General features: G+C 44.4%; 1 protein-coding gene across 1 annotated transcript in view; it reads left to right on the top strand.

The window, feature by feature from the left end:
* The window catches only part of WDR59 (WD repeat domain 59), a 355,903-nt gene that overhangs the window by 232,517 nt on the left and 97,094 nt on the right, over positions 1 to 26,292 (top strand). The window contains exon 19 of the mRNA XM_030203634.1: positions 24,452 to 24,585. Coding sequence (XP_030059494.1) covers positions 24,452 to 24,585 — 134 coding nt within the window. The remainder of the gene's footprint in view (positions 1 to 24,451; positions 24,586 to 26,292) is intronic.

Here is a 26,292-nt window from a genome sequence, read left to right as displayed (position 1 = left end):
TTCGACCCAAATCGGGAGATGGGCGTCTTTCTTCCATGTGCGACCAAATCGGTATAATCGAAAGCCGATTTTGGTCATCTTCAACTGCACTCCATCGCAGGAACGAACAAAGTTGACGGGGGCGTGTTGGAGGCATGGCGAAGGCGGGACTGGGGCGTGGTTATCGGCCAAGGAGAGATGGGCGTCTTTAGCTGATAATCGAAACAAGAAGGGCGTTTTGGACGAGAATTTGGTCCGCTTTATTTGGACCCTTTTTTTTCAGGTCCAAGTCCCAAAAAAGTGCCCCAACTGACCAGATGACCACCGGAGGGAATTGGGGATCACCTCCCCTGACTCCCCCAGTGGTCACTAACCCCCCCCCCCCCAAAAAAAAAACCCACTTTAAAAACTTTTTTTTCCAGCCTCTATGCCAGCCTCAAATGCCATACCCACCTCCATGACAGCAGAATGTGTTCTATCCTGTGACAGCCTTTCCCTGGTTCTGATGTGGGTCTCGGGTAAGTGTGACACCTTTTCTGTTATGCGCACTGCAGAGTCACATCAGCAATGCATTGTGGTGGGTGTAGGGTATTGGGCTCGTGATTCCAGTAGCTTGGGTTAAATGCTCACGATGTTGGTAGTTGGTAGGCTCTACTCCCACGGTGCTTTTCCCCCTGCTTACTGGGTCAGAGTGTGCCCTGTTTTGTTTCCGGTAGTCCATGAGGTAGTGGCCATTTTTGTCAGCCAGTTTTAGATCCCTTTCGTGTGTTAGCCACGTTACAGAACTTAGTTCTTCCCTTGAATGTTGCTGAAAGAGGGCATTGTACAGCATTCTGCCAGCTCTGACCTACTGCTAATCTTAGTACCAGGAAGACTCTTTGCCAGTGGGGCACAACCTCTGATCTGCAGTTAACTGTGAGTAAACGTGCTTATTCCAATAAAGGACTTTTTCAAAGAGATTAGTCTTCAGGTGTCAACTGGTGTGCCAAGGTTATACAGCAGCAACAAGTCCTAGAGGCCTGCGTGTATGCAGGTCCCTGGAGCACTTTTAGTGGGTACTGCAGTGCACTTCAGGCAGGCAGACCCAGGCCCATCCCCCCTACCTGTAACACTTGTGCTGGTAAATGGGAGGCCTCCAAAACCCACTGTGCCCACATGTAGGTGCCCCATTCACCCCTAAGAGCTATGGTAGTGTTGTACATTTGTGGGTAGTGGGTTTTGGGGGAGGGGGTTGGGGGCTCAGCACCGTGGTAAGGGAGCTATGCATGTGGGAGCGTTTTCTGAAGTCCACCGCACTGACCTCTAGGGTGTCCAGTTGGTGTCCTGGTTATATTTCAGGTTCAAGTTCAGTCTTCATTTCCTGTTCACGAGGACTTCGTGTTCAAGTTCTTCCAATTGAAGTCTCTTCGAGTTGAGACGATTTTGTGTTACAGTGAGCTGCTGCTTCTTCTCCCCCCGTTTCGGCAGTGGCTGGATTGATAACTAAATTATGTCGGCGCTCCCTCCCGCTTCGTGTGGCTGTAGGGTAGCTTTGTATCCCTCCCGCTTCGGTGGTGTTAGGGTAAGCCAGCTCCTCCCGCGGTTGCGGTAGCAGGATAAGCCAGTTCCCCCCGCGTCGGCGGGTGTGGTTTCCCGCCCACCAAAATGAAGACTGAACTTGATCCTGAAATATAACCAGAACACAAACAATACAGATATCTGGGAGGGGCTATGGATTGATCGGCTATGATTAAGGGAAAGAAAATTATCAGGTATGATATATAATTTTACCTTCCCTATTATCAAGCCGATCAATCCATAGACTGGTGGGATGTACCGAAGCAGTACTCACCCAGGGTGGGACATGGAAATCCCTGAATGCAACACTGAAGCCCCAAACTGGGCCTCGGCCCGAGCAGCCACATCCAAGCGGTAATGTCGTGAGAAGGTATGAGCCGACGACCAAGTAGCCGCTCTGCAAATCTCTTCCAAGGAGACAGATCTGGACTCTGCCATCGAGGCTGCTTGTGCTCTAGTAGAGTGTGCCTTCAGCTGAATAGGCGGGATCTTTCCTGCCGCCACATAAGCTGACGCGATCGTCTCCTTGACCCAGTGTGCCACCATAGGCTTAGATGCCTGCAGACCCTTAGGAGGGCCTGCAAACAGCACGAACAGATGATTCGACTTCCGGAAATCATTGGTCACTTCCAAGTATCTGACCCGTCTAACATCCATTATCGCTAAAAAACAAACAAACGCCCAGCTCACAAACAACTAAATCCATGGCATTTTGGTCCGTACAAACCGTATTTTCGAAACGAAAGATGGACGCCCATTTTTTTCGAACATACAGTCTGTCCCACCCTTCACGTACCCGTTCTTGGACATAGACGCCCAGGGAGATGGGCGTTCGCGTTGTCACTTTACTTACTGGGGGAACATTAATCTCTGTCAGGCCACCAGAGACATTTTTATATCATTAAAAATGGTGCTTAACCAAATACTTGGAATGAAGAAACAGAGAGGCAATAATCTGCAAACAGTTGCAATAGAAAACAGAACAGACCAGTAAATGTAGGAAAAGCACAATTTTATTCAAAACAGAGCACCCAACATGGCCACAGCAGTAATGCAGTGTTACTTCTGTTAAGGAGAAGTGCTGCTTCCCTGTTTGGAAAGTGCTGAGTCTGTTGAGATTGATTTTGACTTTTGGGAGTTGTGCAAAAGTCTCATTTAGTCCTACCCTTGACACAGCATGTCAAGGCGAAATGTATCTCTGAAATTGCGCTTTTTCTACATCTACCAGTCTGCTCTGTGCTGTTTTCTAACCAAATATATGAGCATGCTTAACTCCTGGGATTGCTTTGTGTTAAAAAATATATATATACTAGGTTCCAGGGAATCTGTCCATTATGAAATTAGATTGTCATCTTGGAAATCTGGATTCCAGTTATCATATTTTAGAACAGTACTGCAATCTATGGGTGATAGTGTCCTGCCCTCCCATACCTTCTCCTCAGGCAGACTTTGGAAACAGTTTGCCTCTCTAGAATTATTTTCTTGAATACCATTTGCAGTTGAGATTTTAGTCAACTGTATTTCCACCTGTGTCCACTGTATATCTTCATACTGCACATTTAGGTCCTTTCTCCAGCATCTCCTCTGTTGCCCTGTATGAGGTCTAGAGTCTGTAAATTATTTGTACAGCTCTGAGATTAACAGTTAATTTGTGGAATGCTCTGCATATTGATTTTCTAATAAAGTTTCACCTGTCATTAATCTGTGTTTGATAGTCTTCTTTCTGAGAAGGTGTGCTAATTGAAGGTAAGCATAATAGTGAACTCGAGTAAATTGTATTGGCAAAATATTAAATCTTCACCACCTCTCACTGTATAATAATAAAAAATATAAATTGTACACTGCTCCTGAAAGATCATCATTGGATATCAGTGAGGTTTCAAGTGCAGTACAAGATCCTTCTTTTAACGTTTAAAGCCCTACGCTTCAGCACCTCTGCTTACCTTGCCACCTTAACCATTCTGTACATCCCTCAATGAATCCTCCAATCGTTTAATGATCACAGGTAAATTCTACTAGGCCCTAGACTCTCACAAGAACAGACTAGGAGGTATGCATTCTTCTTTACTGCACCAGCTTTGTGGAATAGTCTTTTACTCGACATTCATAGTAAATTTTCTCTTTCCAAATTTAGATCACTCATTTAAAATGTGACTTTTTTCCCAAGCATTTGATGACCCCTCTTGATTGATCTGGATCTCATTACTTTCCTTGTTGTTGCCTATCCTCCCTGCTCTACCTTTCTGATCTTACTTAACACTCTTGTCTTTGTTTGTAACTGTTTCTTTGTCTTATTGAAAACTGTAGTTCCTTTCTTAATTTGCGTGTTCAGTCTGTGCACCACCTAGTTCTGTCTGTCAGATTTGTGCAGTATAACAAATGCCAATAAAGATATTGGGGCCTTTTACTAAGCTGTGTTAGGTGCTAATGCATGCATAGTACAGCAAAAATAGCTTAACCCAGAAAGCACTAAAGCATTCCACATTAGATTTACCATCTGTGCAAACTAAATGTGGGAGGAAGCATGTCAAGGAGGAGAAATGGGAGTGGATGTGCTAATCAGCTATTGTGCTACCAATGCTAACTGGTTAGCGTGTCCATAATGCAAGATCCCTTACCTCCCCCTGTGGTGTTTTCTTTTTTCAATGGCCACATGCTAATATTCAACAAATAGAAAAAAAGCTGTTTTTGATGGCCACACTAAAAATGGGTTCAGCACACAGGAAAGTCTCACATACTCTAAGCCCATTTGTGTTTCGGGGTATCCCCTTGCTCTCTCCAAATCTGTCCTCAGCTGAGTCCAGGGATCTCAGGCTGTGACTTTGTGTCCATTCCTGCTTCTTTCCTCCTATTCTAGTCCACTGCTGCCCTCCACTATCCTCGCCTCCCAACCACCAACCCCTCTTCCCCCCCACCTGCTCCGCCACCCAATTTCGGCTAAGCTTCTGAGGATCCATTCCTTCTGCACAGGATTCCTTTATACATATCCACGCATGTTTGAATTCCGTTACCGTTTTCATCTCCACCACCTCCCGCGGGAGGGCATTCCAAGCATCCACCACCCTCTCTGTGAAAAAATACTTCCTGACATCTTTCCTGAGCCTGCCCCCCTTCAATCTCATTTCATGTCCTCTCGTTCTACCGCCTTCCCTTCTCCAGAAAAGATTTGTTTGCGGATTAATACCTTTCAAATATTTGAATGTCTGTATCATATCACCCCTGTTCCTCCTTTCCTCCAGGGTATACATGTTCAGGTCAGCAATTCTCTCTTCATACGTCTTGGAACGCAAATCCCGTACCATTCTCGTAGCTTTTCTTTGCACCGCTTCCATTTTTTTAACATCCTTCGCAAGGTACGGCCTCCAAAGCTGAACACAATACTCCAGGTGGAGCCTCACCAATGACTTGTACAGGGGCATCAACACTTCCTTTCTTCTGCTGATCACACCTCTCTCTATACAGCCTAGCAACCTTCTCGCTACGGCCACCACCTTGTCACACTGTTTTGTCGCCTTCAGATCCTCAGATACTATCACCCCAAGATCCCTCTCTCCGCCCGTACCTATCAGACTCTCCCCGCCTAACACATAAGTCTCTCTTGGGTTTCTACTCCCGAAGTGCATCACTTTGCATTTCTTCGCATTGAATTTTAATTGCCAAACCTTAGACCATTCTTCTAGCTTCTTCAGATCCTTTTTCATGCTTTCCACTCCCTCCCGGGTGTCCATTCTGTTGCAATTCTTAGTATCATCCGCAAATAGGCAAACTTTACCTTCTAACCCTTCGGCAATGTCACTCACAAATTTATTGAACAGAATCGGCCCCAGCACCTATCCCTGAGGCACTCCACTACTCACCTTTCCCTCCTCCGAGTGAACTCCATTTACCACCACCCTCTGTTGTCTGTCCGTCAACAGTTCCTAATCCAGTTCACCACTTCGGGACCTATCTTCAGCCCATCGAGTTTATTTAAGAGCCTCCTGTGGGGAACCGTGTCAAAAGCTTTGCTAAAATCTAAGTAGATTATGTGTATAGCATGTCGATGATTCAGTTCTCCAGTTACCCAATCAAAGAATTCAATGAGATTCGTTTGGCACGATTTCCCTCTGGTAAAACCATGTTGTCTCGAATCTTGCAACTTATTGGCTTCCAGGAAATTCACTATCCTTTCCTTCAGCATCACTTCCATTACTTTTCCAATAACCAAAGTGAGGCTTACCGGGCTGTAGTTTCCAGCTTCTTCCCTATCACCACTTTTGTGAAGAGGGACCACATCCGCCGTTCTCCAATCCCTCGGAACCTCTCCCGTCTCCAAGGATTTATTAAACAAATCTTTAAGAGGACCCACCAAAACCTCTCTGAGCTCCCTCAATATCCTGGGGTGGATCCCGTCCGGTCCCATGGCTTTGTTCACCTTTAGCTTTCCAAGTTGTTGATACACACTCTCTTCCGTGAACGGTGCTCTATCCACTCCATTCTCAGGTGTACTTTTGCCAGTCCCTCGTGGTCCTTCTCCAGGATTTTCTTCTGTGAAAACAGAACAAAAGTATCAATTTAGCAAATTGGCTTTTTCTTCAATATTATCTACATAGCATTTCGCTGTCTCTTTTAGTCTCACAATTCCCTTTTTAGTCATTCTCCTTTCACTAATATACCTGAAGAAATTTTTGTCTTCCCTCCTTACATTTCTAGCCATTTGTTCTTCTGCTTGTGCCTTCGCCAGACGTACCTCTCTCTTGGCTTCTTTCAGTTTCATCCGGTATTCCTCCCCGTGTTCCTCTTGAGATTTTCTATATTTCTGGAACGCTATCTCTTTAGCCTTTATTTTCTCAGCCACTTGCTTGGAGAACCATATCGGTTTCCTTTTTCTCTTGCTTTTATTTACTCTCCTTACATAAAGGTCTGTGGCCCTATTACTTCTTTCAGCCTGGACCACTGTCCTTCCACTTCTTGTACGTCCTTCCAGCCCATCAGCTCCTTCCTCAGGTATTCCCCCATTTTACTAAAGTCAGCATGCTTGAAATCCAGGACTTTGAGTTTAGAGTGGCCGCCCTCCACTTCAGCCGTCATATGAAACCAAACTGTTTGATGGTCACTGCTTCCCTGGTGTGCACCCACTCGGACATTTGACACAGTATCCCCATTTGTGAGCACCAGATCCAGCGTCGCTCCCTCCCTCATGGATTCCGTCACAAATTGTCTGAGCAGAGCACTTTGGAAAGCATCCACGATCTCTCTACTTCTTTCCGATTTTGCAGACGGAACCTTCCAATCTACATCCGGCAGATTGAAATCTCCCATCAACAGAACCTCTTTTTTCTTTCCTAATTTTTGAATATCTGCGATCAGATCTTTATCTAGTTCCTTTAATTGGGGGTCTGTAGACAACACCCATGTGGACAGAGGTTCTATCATCTCTTTTTAAGATGATCCATATCGCTTCTTCCTTTCCCCAGGTCCCTGTCATTTTCAGGAAGCACAGCACTCTGACCCTGACCTGGAAGCCCAGAGGCAGAGGGCTGGTCAGCCAATCAATGAGACTTGTAAAGATTCTATCCTATAGAAAGGGGGCATGCTATATAGAGAGACTGATCCCATTGATCCTAACAGGCCCTGGAAGCAGGCAAACAACTTATAGTGTCCAAAACTTACCGAGAACACCTCCTAAAGATTGCACATGACATTCCAGTAGCAAGACATCAAGGGTGGTGGTGGTGGGGGGGGGGGGGGGGGTGACACGCACACACTAGGTTAACACAGAACTTCTATTGGCCGGGAGTATCTCAAGCCTTAGCTGACTATTGTAGAACATGTGATGCATGCTAAAGAATGGGTAAGACCCAAGATCACCACAGCCCCCCTGAAACCTTTACTCATTATCAATGAGCCATTTGAGAGGAGAGCTGTTGATATATTGGGGTCTCTAGCTCTACCTAGCTGGACTGGGAAAAGGTATATATTGACAGTGGTGGACATTGCTACCAGATATCCTAAAGTGGGAGCCTTATCCTCCATAGAAGCAGACAAAATTGCCACTGCCCTGCTAGAAATATTTTCCTGGGTAGGATATCCATGAGTGAACTCTCAGACCAAGGGACACAGTTTGTCTGAGCTGATCCAAAATCTGTCGACACACTGTAGAGTGAAGTCTGGCTGTACCACCCCATATCACCCTGAAACTAATGGGTTGGTGGAGAGATTCAATGGAACATTAAAGCATATGTTAAAGACTTTTGAGAGGTCAGGAGACCGGGACTGGAAAAAAGTACTTGCCCTACCTACTATTTGCATACAAAGAAGTACCCCAGGAGTCTACCGGATTCTCCCCATTTGAGCTGCTTTATGGCCAGAAAGTGAGAGGTCCCGTTAGAGAACATTGGGAGGGGAAAGTTGACACCCCTGTAATTGAATATGTAGTTAATATGCAGCCGAGATTAGAAGACCTTTAAGGCTTTGCCACAGATAACTTACAGATGGCCCAAACTAAGCTAAAGACCTGGTATGATTGTAAAGCCCGAAATAGAGAGTTTCATGAGGGTCATCAACTACCTGCCTTCAAGCCCACACCTACCTGCCTCCCCGCCTGTCGGCTCACCAGCTTATCAACTTGCTTGCCGCCAGCTCACCCATCAACCTCAGTCACTACTCATGGCCCCTATACACATTCTTTTCCTTGCCCTGTCACTTCCTAATCTTTTCCCCCTCCCCCTACCGCTGTCCACCGCAGAAACTCACTGCCCATCCATGTCCTCTCCTGTCCTGCTCACTACTACAATACCCTACCCATCCCCGTCCCTCATCACCTCACCATCTCTCCTATCCCCCTCCTCCTTCCTAGCTCTCAACCTTCAACACATCCTTCCTGCCATTAACCCATCCCCATTCCTCCTTAGCGCATCCCGTCTTCATCGCCCTACCTCCCCCACCCTCCTCCGCACTCTCTTGCTCCTTCTGCTATCCGCGAGAGACATCAATCCCAATCCAAGTCCCCCACACCTGTCCTCGTCCTATCCATGCAAACGATTCCGTGATGTCTCCAATCTCATCTCTATTCCCCTCCTCCCCCCTCTTCCCTCCCCTTCTCCTGTGCCCTGTGGAATTGCCCGCTCAGTCTGCAACAAGCTTTCCTTCACCCATGATCTCTTCATCTCCCGTTCCCTCCAACTGCTCGCCCTAACTGAAACCTGGATCACCCCCGACAACTGTGCCTCAGTCGTGGCCCTGTGCCATGGAGGCTATCTTTTCTCCCACACTCCCCGCCCAGTTGGCCGCGGAGGAGGAGTCGGGTTTCTACTTTCACCCTCCTGTAGTTTTCAACCCCTCCTCCCACTGCAGTCTCACTGCTTCTCATCCTTTGAAGTCCATTCCATCCATCTATTCTACCCGCTGCCACTCAGAGTTGCAGTCATTTACCGCCCCCCTGATAAGTCTCTCCCTTCCTTCCTTACCGACTTCGATGCCTGGCTCTCCGTTTTTCTTGAACCCTCATCTCCGTCCCTCATTCTTGGAGACTTTAATATACACTGTTAATATATGGCCTAGCTTTGGATCTACCACTGGAATAGTGAGAGCCAAAGCTATGAAGCCTAAAATAAATGAAGAAGTACCGACTAGGCCAAATAACAAGTACATGATTTAATATTTCAGAATCTGTAAAAAGCAGGTCTGAACAAAGAGTCCTGACACAAACTGGTACAACTGTCACTTTAAATCAGATGAACAAAATGGAGTCTATTAGTTTTGTATAGAAGGCTACAGAGGTTATACAGAGTTCTTAAGATGGTGTGAAAAGTATTGCGACACAGACAGATGTGGAACTGTTATCTCAAAGCTTCCCAAAACATGCTGATAAGACTGTGTGGGAAAGTATCATCTCAGAAATCGAGAGCTAGGTACCTCACCATAGACTTCTATGGAGAGTTTGTGTATAAAAGAGGGGACAATTTGCCATAGCTTTGGTATCCGCCCCAACGCTTATCTCAGACGGCGAAGCTCTGTCCGGTTGTACCCAGAATCTATCTGCTGAATGTACCTGATTAAAGTCTGATGTCTGTATTTGTATCAACTTGAAGACTTGTCTTTGGGTAAGAAATAAAATGTATCTATCTATTTAAACCTATCTCTGTCTTTATTCTATCTTCTCTTCACCTTACATTTAGCTTACAAGGCAAATCACATACACTCACTCTCTGGAGAAACTTAGACAGAATTTTAATAGGCATTATCTGGGAACATAAATGGCCCAGAGTATACCTAGATCCAGGAAGACAGAAAGCAGTAGTTATGGGAATTAGAATTCGATTACAGCCCCTAATGCAAACCCAGAGCAGACCTCCTTGTGATTGGGTGACAATGGAGGTTGGAGAAACCATACAGAATCTGTTAGGTAAAATAGGTATCTTTAGTCCCCCGTGTGATCTGGAGTCAGAAAGAGGTCCAAGAGGGGGAAATTAAAACAACACGCTGATGACCCATCTGACTCTTATGCTTCTCGATTCCTCACTCTGACATCCTCCTTCAACCTCCAGCTGAGTTCCACCACCCCCGCTCACCAAACTGGCCATTGCCTTGACCTCGTCCTCTCCTCTACCTGCTCACTCTCCAATTTCTGCGCCTCTGCTTTTCCTCTCTCAGGTCATCACCTGATCACCTTCACACTTCATCACCCTCCCCCTCAGTCCCGCCCAACACTAACCACTACTTTCAGGAATCTCCAGGCTGTCAATCCTCCCACCTTATCCTCGTATCTCTAATCCCCTCCCTTCCATCATGTCATCCGAGTCTGTCGACAAGGCTGTCTCTGCTTACAGTGCCACTCTCTCCTCTGCCCTGGACACCCTTGCACCATCCATCTCCTGCCCCACAAGACGTACTAATCCACAGCCCTGGTTGACCCCTTGCATCAGATATCTTCGCTCCTGCGCTCGATCTGCTGAACGCCTCTGGAGGAAATCTCGCACTCATACCGACTTCATTCATTACAAATTCATGCTATCCTCCTTCCAGTCCTCCCTATTCCTTGCCAAACAGGACTACTACACCCAGTTGACTAACTGGGCTCCAACCCTCGTCATCTCTTTGTCACCCTTAACTCCCTCCTCAAAGTGCCCTCCGCTCCCACCCCCCCCCCCCCAACTCTCTCCTCAATCACTGGCTGACTATTTGTGCGACAAGGTACAAAAGATCAACCTCGAATTCACTACCAAGCCACCTCCTCCTCTTCATCCTTTAACCCACTCCCTCAACCAACCAACCCAGGTCTCCTTCTCCTCTTTTCCTGATATCACTGAGGAGGAAACCACCCACCTTCTTTCCTCCTCGAAATGCACCACCTGTTCCTCTGATCCCATCCCCACTAACTTACTAAACACCATCTCTCCTACTGTCACCCCCCCCCCCCCATCTGTCATATCCTCAACCTCTCTCTCTCCACTGCAACTGTCCCCGACACCTTCAAACATGCCGTAGTCACACCACTTCTCAAAAAACCATCACTAGACCCAACCTGTCCTTCCAACTACCGCCCCATCTCCCTCCTACCCTTCCTCTCCAAGATACTTGAACATGCCGTTCACAGCCGCTGCCTTGATTTTCTCATGCCATCCTTGATCCGCATCAATCTGGTTTTCGCCCTCTTCACTCGACAGAAATGGCACTCACTAAAGTCTGCAATGACCTGTTCCTTGCCAAATCCAAAGGTCACTACTCCGTCGTCATCCTCCTCGACCTATCCGCCGCTTTTGACACTGTCAATCATAATTTACTTCTTGCTACACTATCCTCATTTAGGTTCCAGGGCTCTATCCTCTCCTGGTTCTCCTCTTATCTCTCCCACCGTACTTCCAGAGTACATTCTCATGGATCTTCCTCCACCCCCATCCCGCTCTCTGTTGGAGTTCCTCAGGGATCTGTCCTTGGACCCCTCCTTTTTTCAATCTACACCTCTTCCCTGGGCTCGCTGATCTCATCTCATGGTTTCCAATATCATCTTTATGCCGACAACACCCAGGCCAAAGTATCGGCCTGCTTATCCTACATCGCCGCCTGGATGTCCAACTGCCACCTGAAACTGAACACGGCCAAAACCGAGCTTATTGTCTTTCCACCTAAATCCACTTCTCCTCTCCCTCCACTCTCTATTTCAGTCGACAACACCCTCATCCTCCCCGTCTCATCTGCCCGCAACCTCGGAGTCATCTTCAACTCCTCCCTCTCCTTCTCTGCCCATATCCAGCAGACAGCCAAAACCTGTCACTTCTTTCTCTGTAACATCAACAATTTTCGCCCCTTCCTCTTCGAGCACACCACCCGAACTTTCATCCACTCTCTCATCGCCTTGACTACTGCAACCTACTCCTCACTGGCCTCCCTCTTAACCATCTATCCCCCCTTCAATCCGTTCAGAACTCTGCTGCCCGTCTTATCTTCTGCCTAGACCGATATGCTCATATCACCCCTCTCCTCAAGTCACTTCACTGGCTTTCGATCAGGTACCGCATACAATTCAAGCTTCTCCTACTAACCTACAAATGCACTCAATCTGCAGCCCCCCATTACCTCTCTACCCTCATCTCCCCCTACGCTCCTACCCTTAACCTCCGCTCACAGGACAAATCCCTCCTCTCAGTACCCTTCTCCACCACCACCAACTCCAGGCTCCGCCCTTTCTGCCTCGCCTCACCCTATGCTTGGAATAAACTCCCTGAGCCCATACACCAAGCCCCCTCCCTGCCCATCTTCAAATCCTTGCTTAAAACCCACCTCTTCAATGTCGCTTTTGGCACCTAACCATTGACCTCTATCCAGGAAATCCAGATTGCCCCAATTTGATTGACTGCATTTTTGTCCTTTAGATTGTAAGCTCCTTTGAGCAGGGACTGCCCTTCTTTGTTAAACATAGTAACATAGTAACATAGTAGATGACGGCAGAAAAAGACCTGCACGGTCCATCCAGTCTGCCCAACAAGATAACTCATATTTGCTGCTTTTTGTGTATACCCTACTTTGATTTGTACCTGTGCTCTTCAGGGCACAGACCGTATAAGTCTGCCCCGCACTATCCCCGCCTCCCAACCACCAGCCCCACCTCCCAACCACCGGCTCTGGCACAGGCACAGACCGTATAAGTCTGCCCAGCACTATCCTCACCTCCCCACCACCAGCCCTGCCTCCCAACCACCGGCTCTGGCACAGACCGTACAAGTCTGTCCAGCACTATCCCCGCCTCCCAACCACCAGTCACGCTTCCCACCACCGGCTCTGGCACAGACCGTATAAGTCTGCCCAGCCCTATCCCCGCCTCCCAACCACCAGCCCCGCCTCCCGATATTGACTAAGCTCCTGAGGATCCATTCCTTCGGCACAGGATTCCTTTATGCTTATCCCACGCATGTTTGAATTCCGTTACCGTTTTCATTTCCACCACCTCCCGCGGGAGGGCATTCCAAGCATCCACTACTCTCTCCGTGAAAAAATACTTCCTGATGTTTTTCTTGAGTCTGCCCCCCTTCAATCTCATTTCATGTCCTCTCATTCTACCACCTTCCCATCTCCGGAAAAGGTTAGTTTGCGGATTAATACCTTTCAAATATTTGAACGTCTGTATCATATCACCCCTGTTTCTCCTTTCCTCCAGAGTATACATGTTTAGTTCAGCAAGTCTCTCCTCATACGTCTTGTAACGCAAATCCCATACCATTCTCGTAGCTTTTCTTTGCACCGCTTCAATTCTTTTTACATCCTTAACAAGATGCGGCCTCCAAAACTGAACACAATACTCCAGGTGGGGCCTCACCAACGACTTATACAGGGGCATCAACACCTCCTTTCTTCTGCTGGTCACACCTCTCTCTATACAGCTTAACAACCTTCTAGCTACGGCCACCGCCTTGTCAAACTGTTTCGTTGCCTTCAGATCCTCAGATACTATCACCCCAAGATCCCTCTCCCCGTCCGTACCTATCAGATTCTCCCCTCCTAACACATACATCTCCCGAGGGTTTCTATTCTCTAAGTGCATCACTTTGTATTTCTTCGCATTGAATTTTAGTTGCCAAACCTTAGACCATTCTTCTAGCTTCCGTAGGTCCTTTTTCATGTTTTCCACTCCCTCCGGGGTGTCCACTCTGTTACAGATCTTAGTATCATCCGCAAATAGGCAAACTTTACCTTCTAATCCTTCGGCAATGTCACTCACAAATATATTGAACAGAATGGGCTCCAGCACCGATCCTTGAGTAACTCCACTACTTACCTTTCGCTCCTCTGAGCGAATTCCATTCACCACCACCCTCTGGCGTCTGTCCGTCAACCAGTTCCTAATCCAGTTCACCACTTCGGGTCCTATCTTCAGCCCATCCAGTTTATTTAAGAGCCTCCTGTGGGGAACCGTGTCAAAAGCTTTGCTGAAATCTAAGTAGATTACGTCCATAGCTCGTCCCTGATTCAATTCTCCTGTCACCCAATCAAAGAACTCAATGAGGTTCGTTTGGCACGATTTCCCTTTGGTAAATCCATGTTGTCTCGGATCTTGCAACTTATTGGCTTCCAGGAAATTCACTATCCTTTCCTTCAGCATCGCTTCCATTACTTTTCCAATAACCGAAGTGAGGCTTACCGGCCTGTAGTTTCCAGCTTCTTCCCTATCACCACTTTTGTGAATAGGGACCACATCCGCCGATCTCCAATTTCTAAAGCGCTGCTTAACCCTAGCAGCGCTTTAGAAATGTTAAATAGTAGTAGTAGTAGTACTTGCTTTAGTCACAGTACGTCAGAATAAACTTCAGGTTAACTGGGTGAGACCATACAGCACTTAAATGATATAAACTATGTTACATATATGGAAATGCAAAACAGAAAGCAGCATACCTTTCATGTAAATATGTTAAAAACCAATGCAGATTGCACAGCTGTAGCCTGCCAGAAGAGTGTTAGGATAGTGAGCCCCATAGGCGGTCGGTGGCCCAACTGTTTGGGGAGGCTAAAGGGGGCGGGGTTAGGGGTGGGGCCACGGGTGAAGCTTAAATCCATAATTGTCTGATAACACACAGAAAAAAATAAATAAATAAAAATAAAAGTCACAATACCTTTTATTAAATTTAGATATTAGATATGTATCATATGTCAAAGAATAAAGTGGTTGCTCAAAGCATATTCTAAGCACAATCGCTCAACTGCAAAACACTATGCACAACTTTGTGCAAAAACACACTCAGAACCTTACTGTACCATAAATATTACACTGGGCAGAACCTAATACACCAATATACCACCCATACGGAAAATGCAGACCGTCAACAATATAAAACAAGGGATCATATCATCACAATTCTCATGTAGAGCCACAAAGCACCCTAATTCATGTTTAATGTGGGATAAAATGCCATAAATAAGTAAATAAATATAAACTTTTAATGTTGAGCACCTGATTCTCAAAGTGGACATATTCCAAACACTATAATGAAAATAAAATGATCTTTTCTACCTTTGTTGTCTGGTTGTCCGATTCTGCTGCTATCTGTTCTCAGTGCAGGTCAGGAAGTCATCCTCCTTAAATATCTCCCTGGCAACCCAGCCAACCCCCCCTCCCCCTGCTCTCCCAGCAGTAAGGTAAACAAACCATAAACCAATTTCTACAACAGGACAAGGCTAGAGGGCTTTCACTGCAGCTCCTGCTGTGAAGATGGAGGTAAATCAACAATTTAAACTTCTCAGAGCACAGCAGGGGAGGCTTAGCCTGTCCAAGCCTCTTATACCAGGCACCTATGATGAGCCCATACCTGATCTCTTATCAGAGACATTACCAGAGGGATCTACACAACAAGTTGTAGTGGGAGAGCAATTAACCCCCACCCAGAAACAGCAGCTAGAAGCAGTATTGCAAACATATGCTGATGCGTTTTCTACTAAACCAGGAATTACTCACTTGTCTAATCACAATGTAGACACTGGTGACCATAAACCACTGAAGCTGAGTGCCTATTGTGAGTTCCTATTGTATATCTGCTGAGGTGCACATAATTAAATTGGATAACTAACTAATCAGCGCTCTCTATTGAATGTTAATCAATTAGCATTAATTATTTGGAGATGGCACAACAACGTGGTTTGCTTAAATTCTAAGTTGCATAGTTGAAAAGGGGGCAGGTTGTGGGCATTTCTAAAATCTATGCACTTTGTTATAGAATACATACACCCGCTCTGTTCCAAATTTAGGTGTCGGGATTTACACCAAGTAAAACATGGCATAAACCACCACTAAATTTGGTTACTCAGCGTATTCTATAAACTGCTTGGAAATTGAAACCTATTTTATAAAATATAGGTGTGCATTAGAGAATATGCCTAAGCATATTTCTTTTCCACACAGAATTTTCAGGCTCCATATATAGAATCTAGCCCTTAATGTGTGAAGCGTTAGGCATATATCATTGCTAAATACTGCTACAAATCTGTCAAGAGGGGAAAATGTTCTTGTATGCAGGCATCAGATATATCTATCTTTTATTTGTAAGGAATGGATTGGAGGTTGTTTAAAACAAAATAGAGAAGGAAAATAGTGCAAAATGTAAATGGCATCTTGATTTCTGGAGACAGTCTTGTGACTTGCCGTTTTTTGTTGGTTTTTAATTACTTGGATGCTTTGATCCCTTTCCATTCTATGCATCTTTACCACAAACCTTGTCCCTGAAAAACTGTCATTATTAGCATAGCCAGGAACAGAGCTATCACAAGGGATAAAGTGAAAATGTCAGAAACGGCAACCCCCCCCCCAAAAAAAATAAAATAAAACCCCTTTATAAATGTATTGCTGAAAATCAGTCATATTAATGCTGCTAATTACTACTTAGAAAATGAGATGTATCAAATATAAATTACTCTTTATTACAGGTATTCAGTTCTGATATCTTAATAACCTTGTGACCACTTGTCCATGTGCTCTAATTTGAGTCAGAGAATAGTCACAGAAGCAAGACAGATTTTTAGAGAGAATTATTTTTGTTCTATATGTTTTGTGCACTGTAAGACATGTTACTGTAATAGTATTGTGTACCTGAGGCAGTGTAGTTACACGCATGAACTTCCACTTTGAAGAGCCCCGTGGGGACCAGAACTCAAATTTTCAGAATACATCCGTGCCCGTACTGAAATGCATGCTATCTTCTGGTGTGACATTTTCCTGGATGTAGTTTTTCTCCAAAATTATAGCATGGATTTATAAAATCTCATGAGCTAATAGCAACATTTTGCTTTCTACGAGAGTATGAGAATGAAACTATACTCTAGAGTGCCTTATTGTTATTAATGAAATGTATCTAATACAATAAATGCAAGGGTATCTGCTGAAAATAAATTCAATTTGAGATTTTGTTTTTTTGATTTAGATCAAGTGTCTGGTCTTGCCTATGAGATTAGAATTGGCATGACCCCATTGTTTACCTGATTATGTTATGGCCATTGCCAAAGAGGCAGGAATAAACTTATATTTAAATGTTAAACAACATACTTTTTTTTTCTAAAGGCTCAGTGCACATTGACTTAGGGCCCTGTTTACTAAGCCGAGCTGCAGACGTGAAAATCCTTTTAGCGTGCGTGCCAGTGCTAGACACACCCATAGGAATATAATGGGTGTCTCTATCATTAGCGCATACTGAAAAGTTAGCATGCTTACAGCTCAGCTTAGTAAACAGGGCCCTGAGTCTATTATCATATTTTTGCTATTTATGTTAGTTTTAATTTAACTTTCTATAAAGTTCTTAAGGTGGGAAACAACATAATATAATAAGATATAAATAAAACGAACAATGAAAAACAAATAATAATCCCTTTTATGATTAGCTGCAGTGACTGTATCAATCAGGCTGGATTTCATCTAGTTTGTTTTGCTTTAATTTTCTTGGTGTTTTTTTTTCCTCTCTATTCCTCTTCCTCCTCTTCTTCCTCCCTCCCCCCCCTCCTGGGTAATGGTTTTCATGTGCAGATGTCTCCTCTCTCTGCCCGGCGACGTTGGTCCATACAAGCCATTAACGACTTCCCGGTACTGTGCGCTTTGCTAATAAGTTTGCTTTTCCTGTTAACTAACTCTGCTGTTTTATACCCAAGAGCCCAAGAATAAAGCACTATCCACCTGCTTTTAAATCACAGTGCCCATGACCCTGACTAAGGAGTGCATGTGTGCGTATTTTATTAAGATTTAAAGAACAGAGGTTTTAGAATGTAGCTGTGCTAATTGCATCTAGCAAATCTGGGAATTTTTAAAAAAAGGTGAATAATAGGGATAGTAGTGCCAGAAGTGCTTCAGATTGGTGAGTGTGCCACAATTGCTGCCAGCAATAAAACTCATATTAATGCAGAGTAGAACTTTGGAAGATGCACCTTCTAACCTTCTGATCTAAGCAGTTTTCCCTGGCCAGGCTAGTAGTACAGGAGTAGCCTAATGGTTAGTGCAGTGGCCTGAGAACCTAGGGAACTGGGTTAAATTCCACTGCAGTTACTTGTGACGCTGGGTAAGTCACTTCAACCCTCTGTTGCCCCAGGTACAAAATAAGTACCTATATAATATGTAAACCACTTTGATTGTAACCACAGAAAGACGGTATATCAAATCCTTTCCCCTTTTCTTTAGCCTATTCTTACAACCGTGATTAGTTCTCTCCATTATTCCAGACCACCTTGCCACCAAAAACATCGGAGGTGACACAAACCACAAAGCAGCACTGTAGGTGCTGAAAAGTTCTTTACTGTAAATTGAACTAGAGTTGTTATGGGCTGTGTTTCAGCCTGTGGGCCCGCATCAGGAGTCTTAACAAATGTTAATCTGGTCAGCTGAATGCCAAGTAGTTGTTCCACAATATCGATCAACCTAATAATTCACCTGGTTTCATTAACTTTGTTCATTGGTGTGTGAATTTGTCATATTTAATACATACTATATGGCATTTGTTCAGATTACTGATGCAGGCCTGTAGGCCGAAACACAGCCCATGTCGAGTCTAGTTTGATTCACAGTAAAGGACTTTTGAGCACCTACAGTGCTGATTTGTGGTTTGTGTCACCTCTGCTGTTTTTTGTTGTTTCGATTTGAGATCTGTGGAGGATTGTTCTTCTGTTCTTTTCTTTGTACCCCCTTGCCAGTCAGGTTTTTAGGATGACCACAATGAATATGCATCAACTTGATTTGCATACACTGCCTCCATTATATGCAAATCTCTTTCATGTATATTCATTGTGGATTTCCTGAAAACCTGACTGGCAGGACCGACTTGGGAAACACTGTTCTAGACTATTAAAACAGGAGCATACTTTCCCAGCTCTGTCCAGAGTAAACTTCTGAATCCCATCTCTTCTACCATATGAGGAGTACAGTATTCCCAGCCAACAAATTGGGTAGTTACCTCTATTGCCTTACCAGATCAGAATTTTAATTTGAAACCTTACTCCAAACTGAAAATGTTACTGCTGGCATAATGAGCAAACCAGTTCTGTCTTCCCCCACCCCCCCATCTTGTATCCTTTCTGATGATTCATCCCATCTCTTAGTCCATTCTATATGGAGAAAAGAACTTTAAAAAAAGGGTGTGAATGACTCTTGGTACTATCTTTCACCCTTTGTGTTAGCCTTTGTTGATTCACATGAAATTGGTCTCAGTTCAGTGCTCAGGAACATATTACATTAAAGAATTAAATTATTCCTGTGAGAACAGAGCTGTATGTATAATTTTAAAAAGATACAAATGCCAACTGATAGCATTTTAGATAGAATTAAGATAAACCAAACAAGTTGGTAAATATTCCTCATGTTGATTTCACAGTTGTTTGAATCTGATTAGTGCTTCAGAAATGGATGGCTTATTCTTGGGCTTCTTTCTACAATTAACCCATTACTGCTTTCTTTGCTGCCTCAGACTGAATCATGCAGCATCCTTGTGTGTCTAATGTCACTGCAGCCCAGTTGGTGCTGACTGTCCAAGACTGAACTTAAATTGCCACAAATGCACAGCTCCTGTGTCCGCTGCCAGCTCTTTCTTGCTCTCCTAGTTTTACACATCTCCTCTCCTACCCCCTTCCCCTCTTTTTTACTCTTCTTTCCTGACTGTGATGCAGTTGGGTATGTATGTTGTATTGGCTTCAGAAACTGGGTGACACAGGCATAGCACTCCATATGAAAGCATGTGGTAGCTTTGCAGCTTCCATATTAAGTAAGCACCACTGAGTGAAGCAGGAACTGGAATTGGGAATTAGGTTGATCAGTGCAAGCATTAAATAATGTTTAGTTTGGTACAAAAGTCTTACCCACTGGAGCCATAGGAAATAATGATGTTTGGTGGGAAGGCAGCACTGGAAAGGGTAATGCACAGGAAAGACATTTTATTCATGACTGCAACCTTTGAGCCCCTTCTGTAGATAAACCAAGACCACTCTCACCAAGAGATCTTTTGAAGGTGATTTCTTTGTTGAAAGCTTTAGTATACAGGACATTGTTGCGGAGCGTGGACTAGTTTCCAGCCAGTTCTATGGTAATAGAAAACTGTTAACAAGTGATTGTCTTACACCATTTCTTAAAATTGTGTAACGTAACATTACAAAAAATGTTTGTACAGAGTGCGTACTCATGAGTCTTCTGATGAGATGTCCTGGTAGCTTTTGGTTCAGCTATGTTTTGTGTAATAATCCATTTTCATATTTTATTTATTTGTAAAAATGTATACCCTGCTTAACTAAGCAGCTTACAATAAAAACATTTATTCAGATTCCTAATAAAGTATACTAAGGCCCAACATGGCCATATTTTGGCTAATGCTTTCTTTAATCAATTGAGCTTCATTCACAAGTAGGTCAATAGGTCAATAGGTAAAAGGAATCAATGTGTAAATCAACAATATTAGTGTGTCCATTTTATTCTAATGTCACTCTGCAACTTAGCAGAGAACACTATGGAGCATCAGTGAGTCTCCTTCAGTAATCTTATATCTTAAGAAATATCAAAGCCCAAAGCAATTATAGCACCAAACTCAATCAAATATCTATAAGAAACCACTGGATAGGTCATATGGTCTTTGTCAGTCATCATTTTCTATGCTTCCATGATTTCCAGTTTGAGGGGTAGATGCATCAAGCAAACGTAAAAAAATCAGAAACGTAAAAACCTTTACCGAATCTCAAATAACGAAGCATGCTCCAAAAACACAGCCCCAAAATGTTTGGTGCGGTATTGGAAAGAACGATGCACTAATCCCCGTCGGTAATCGGCTCGTAAAGCATGCGCAAAGCATGCTTTTTCTTCCTGTGTCCGCCCTCCTCTGACGTCAGTTATCTACGTAGATAGCTGACGTCAGAGGAGGGCGGACACTGGAAGAAAAAGGAGACATCGGAGGAGACATAAGAGCTAAAGAATAGCTGATCCATCCTGTTCAGCGCCTTCAAACATAGGTGAGAGGCGCTGCACCGGCCATTATGGTGGAGGGGGGGTCCGGTGGGGGGGGGGGAGCGGCGGGGACGAAATCGGGGGGGGGGGGCGGGGCACGGAGGTGGAGGAGGGCAGGAGGCGGAGCATTGCCGACTAAAGAAGAGAGACACAGGAAGGGAGGGGGAGCCCAGCAACTGCAAAGGTTTCATTTTTAAAAGCTTTTATTTCACAAACGGAGCAGCGGGGAGCAGCGGGGACTTCGGGGGGGGGGGGGGGGGGGGCAAGCAAAGCAAGGCCAGGCCGTCCATACAGGACGCTGCTGATGAGCGCCTTTGCCCCCTCCCGATCCTTTTTTAATTTAGTTTCCTTTTTTATTTTAGGCACAGGGAAGCAGGGAGCCACTTTTCTTTTAAAACATGCCAGCAATTTGGTTTTCATCGTGCAGGGGGCAGTGGGGAGATGACAGCTCAGGCTTTAACGACAGGTCTGAGCTGACGTTAAATTTCTGGCGGTAAGTGAATCGTTGCTATCGTCGGTATGGTTAGTGCATTCCGAATTGTCTACATTTCAATGGTAGTTTCTCATTTGCATTCCAGTTTCGTTAGCTGCTACTGCCGTCGAAAAATAGGCTTTAGTGCATGGAAAGGATAGGAAATTCTTCCTTAAGGGCTCATTTAACGATGAAAAACGTTTAGTGCATCTGGGCCTGAGTCCTGCCTCAACCACTTCTATACGGAGTTGATACATGGTAAAGAAATGCTTCCTTTCCTTTATGTCTTCATCAGACCAGTCCAGAGCCTTAGGTTATGTCAATGGGTATAACCCAGAATTTTTAGACTGGTCTGATGTGAATCAAGAAAAGAAAATTAGAGATATCTAATTTTTCTTATATTGCTCTTGCATCTTCTCCATTTTAACATCATATTGTGATGTCTCGTTTGAGGAGTTCCTTTCCATTGTATGTTGTGTATCATTTATGCTTTTGTAATTTCTGCTGTTGCAGCAGGAGTCAGCAACATGTTTTGCGTGGTGCCAGAAAAATCCTCACTGTCTACTTCAAAGATGTTAGTGTGCCAATATGAGTATTTTTTTTCTTCCTTTCCTTCTCCTTTTCCTTTCCCTCCCCAACCTGTGATGCACCACTGCCCAGCTGTCTCCACCAGCTCTTCATCTTCTTTCCCCTTCCTATTTCCATAAATTTTTCTTTTCCTTCTTCCTCAGTCTCTATCTTTCTCTTTGTTCCGCTTCTGCCAGTCCTCATCATCCTGTTTCTCTTTCTCCCTTTAGTCTCTTTTTCTCTCTCTTCCCCACAACCAGTCCCCATCTGTTTCACTTCTTTAGCTCCTCCCCCCCCCCCCCCCCCCCCAGCCAGTTCACAGCTCTCTCTCTCACACTCACTCTGTCTCTCTAAATACTAGTCAGCTTTTAATGCTGCATTGCTGATGCTGGACCTGGTGTTCCTGCTTCTGGCCTCCTCAGCTGCCTCTGACCACACCCCCACTGCCACCACTGCTGGCCTTCCCCCACTGTTGCCTCTGTTTCTGATCTGTACAGCCACAGTTATAGATGCTAATACTGCCATCCCCGCAGCAGCTGTATTCAGCTTGCATGGATTATAACAGAATCAAAGGTCATTTCTCTGTGTCCTGAAGGTCTGGGTTCTACAGACCATAAATCAGGAACTAGTGTTCTTGGATAATTCACAGTATTTCCTCTTTTCCCTGTACCATATGCTTTTATGTACTCTTTTTAATAAAATGTTATCCCTCACTTTTCATGGCTCCAAATCATGGTACTTATTATACCCCTTATCTGATTGTGAAAATATCCAAACCAACCTGTGCAATTAGAACCTCCAGGTCTGGGATTATATTACTCAGGCTATGGACTTCTGTGCACATAACCTTGACCTTTTCTCTGTATCTTCCCCTGTTCTTCACAGATACAGGGTTTGCCAGTTTGTGTGTTTCTCCGCAGATCTTGTTTGTTGTAGGTAGCAGCCTAAGTCAATCAGCTTGTGGTTGTTACCTCTCCCCCAGCCCACCACACATAAGATCTGAATTTCCAGCTAAAGACCAGGATGATGAATGCTCAGATCTGACCAAAGGAACATATTCTCTTGAGCCTCCCACTCTCTAAGAGAGTACGTTAACCAGTGAGTCAGTTACTTGACCCTGTGAATGAATGAATGTTTTTTTTTTTCTTCCTGACAGTTTTCTATTACCTGAAAAGGGTACATAGTATATGACACTATTCTCATTGACAGAGAAGTGCCAGAGTGTGATTCCTGTACATTTCAAACTCTTTTCCAGACCCCACACCCAACAGTCAAAGGTGCTTCTAGCTTCTCAGGCCTTCATACAGTGATTCACCTTTTTCAAATCATTGACTTGCAGAAGGTCAGAGGAGGAACCTGTTACTTGGTCCGTAAAGTTGCCCTTGTCAAACCAGTTTAGAAGTGTAGGGTCTTGTTTTCAGACAGTGATTTTCTGTTGACTTGGAATGGAGAAACGTTTCTCTAAACTGTATTTGTTTGTGACTGGTTGCATGTGGAATGTGTATTATACTGTGTTTTATAAGCATGTAACAAACTGTAAAGACTCAGCACAAGCCTCTTTTCTTGTTAAAGGGTAAGAGGTTTGTAGTGGGTTTGGCAATTGAAGGTATTTTGGGAAAGCCTGCATGGTACTGTGACTGTCAAGATCTGTTGGTGGAAGTGTGACCATGGGGAAAATAAGCATGGAAGATAATTCTACTCTGGCATCTCTGTGTGGATCTGCATGGGCTTAGTTGTTCTGTCAGGTTAAAGTTTAAAATGTGTAGTAGGGAAATCTCTGATCTTTTCACCCCACGTTCAGAATCTTTTCTTACCTGAATTATAGTGAACTTCTTTTTTTTCTTTTTATGTAGTTTACTCTCATACATATTGTAAAGCTATGACAATGTGTTTGTTAAAGGGTCCTGAAGTGGGTACTACAGAGCAGGAGCAAGGTGCATTAACAGACCTATGTGTAGATCTCAGTAGTGGAATAGCAGGACGTGCTGCAAGTCAGGACTGTGGTGTAGTAGTGAAACTCTACGGATCACAGTATGTCAGGGCTGAGGTGCACTGGTAGAATTGTGATGGGGCTGGAGTACTAAAATGGCAGGAAGTGTATCAAACAAAAAATATTGCCTTACAGTCATTTTTATAGAAATAAAATAAGCTATGCTTTTGCATCCAAGTTTCTTGTTTTTTATAACTTGATGTCTTCTCCTGATTTGTCCTGTAGAATCTGTTTTCTGTTGTATGAAACTTTTCCTTCCTACAGATGCAAAGTCCTGTGTTTCTGTTCTCCCACCAAAGTTCAAAATGTCTTGTTTTTAAGTAGTTGTTTTTATAAGCTGTGGGTACATAAGACTCTCTTACAATGTCCTAAATATTTGTACTCTGCACCAAAGCCACCCCAAACTTAGGAAGCTATATGCCTCCTCTCACCTCTTTTTCCCACACTGCTCTTTATTTCTCAGAAATCAAGACGCTGGAAATCCAAGCGAGAGAACACAGATGCCAACAGCCGTCCAATCAAAGCTGCGGGAAAGGTTATAATTCAGGATATCTCTTGTCTGCTGCCAGTGCACAAGTCCTTAGGGGAGCTGTACATGTAAGTCTGTGTTGCAGAGTTATCTGCTTGAGTGTTTGAGTCCCAGAGGCACAAATGTAATGCCATTGTAACACTGTATAGGTTCTATTGTTCTGAGTATGTATGATTTTACGCTCTTGGGGATTTGTCCTTTTAACATTTCATACCTAATTTTACATTTCATTGTTTAGATTGTGCTCTATTCAATCTGGTGTACTACGGATTTTGCTTCTATCTCTTATCTCCCCCTCCCTCCAACTAGATACCTGGATTAAACTGGTAGGAATAATGCAGCCTAATTCTTGTAAAGGGATCAGGGTGGGTGGAGGCAGGTGTGAAAAAGAGACAGGGTAGTGGGACATTTTGAGTCAGTCACCAGCCTCTTTGAACATATCCCTCAGACTGATGTTCCTGGGGGAAGGTTAACAATACTTCTTGAGTTGTTACTAACTTAGAGCCCGATAATCAAAAGTAAACACGAGTGATAGATGCCATTAGCACTGGACTAGCGCCCACATTTACCTGTGCAGAATGTTCAGGGGCCTGGAGCGCGGGAACAAACGAGCGCAGAGGCAAACAGCGTAAGCAGCATGCTAATGTAGTCAAGCTCATGAAAATGAGGCTATTTTGTATTCCTCTCCATTGCTCAGAACAGAGCGCCTAAAACAAAACTGCTTACTGCTGCAAAAAATAATTCCAGATCGGAGCAGGTGTTAGAATCATGAGAAATTCTCTCTTCCAAAACCCTTTCTTCAAAATCTGCTGAGTTTTAATTGCTTTTGAAAGCAGAAGGAAGCCCGTTCAAGCCCTCAAGCACTGGTCATGAGAAATGAATACGCTTAACAAAAGCTGAATTATTCATTGTGGATAACGATGACCTAGGAAGTATTTTTTCACGGAGAGAGTAGTGGATGCTTGGAATGCCCTCCCGCGGGAGGTGGTGGAAATGAAAACGGTAACGGAATTCAAACATGCGTGGGATAAGCATAAAGGAATCCTGTGCCGAAGGAATGGATCCTCAGGAGCTTAGTCAAGATCGGGAGGCGGGGCTGGTGGTTGGGAGGCGGGGATAGTGCTGGGCAAACTTATACGGTCTGTGCCAGAGCCGGTGGTGGGAAGCGGGACTGGTGGTTGGGAGGCAGGGATAGTGCTGGACAGACTTGTACGGTCTGTGCCAGAGCCGGTGGTTGGGAGGCAAGGCTGGTGGTTGGGAGGTGAGGATAGTGCTGGGCAGACTTATACGGTCTGTGCCAGAGCTGGTGGTTGGGTACAAATCAAAGTAGGGTATACACAAAAAGCAGCAAATATGAGTTATCTTGTTGGGCATACTGGATGGACCGTGCAGGTCTTTTTCTGCTGTCATCTACTATGTTACTATGATTTTATGCATTTTTGTGTTTTGGAGCTCATTATTTAACATGCAGATGACACGAAAATAGCCAATAGAGTGGATACCCTGGAGGGAGTAGAAACGATGAGAAGGGATCTCCGAACGGTTGAAGAATGGTTGAGGGGTCTGGCAGTTAAAATTTAATTGCTAGCCTCTGGGGATGTATGATCATTCGGTTTCTCTTGTTTTATAATTCCTTAATAGTACTCTAGAAACCTAAATGTATTATCCCTATATTCTATCCCTCCTACTTTGTGTTGTGTAATACAATAGTGCTCAGTATCAGTGTTGCCATATAAAAAAAAAATTCCCACCCAAAACAGCCCAAAACCCGCCCA

The sequence above is a fragment of the Microcaecilia unicolor genome, chromosome 5 (genome assembly GCF_901765095.1).
Source record: "Microcaecilia unicolor chromosome 5, aMicUni1.1, whole genome shotgun sequence".
NCBI lineage: Eukaryota > Metazoa > Chordata > Amphibia > Gymnophiona > Siphonopidae > Microcaecilia > Microcaecilia unicolor.
This window is presented reverse-complemented; position numbering and strand designations above follow the sequence as displayed.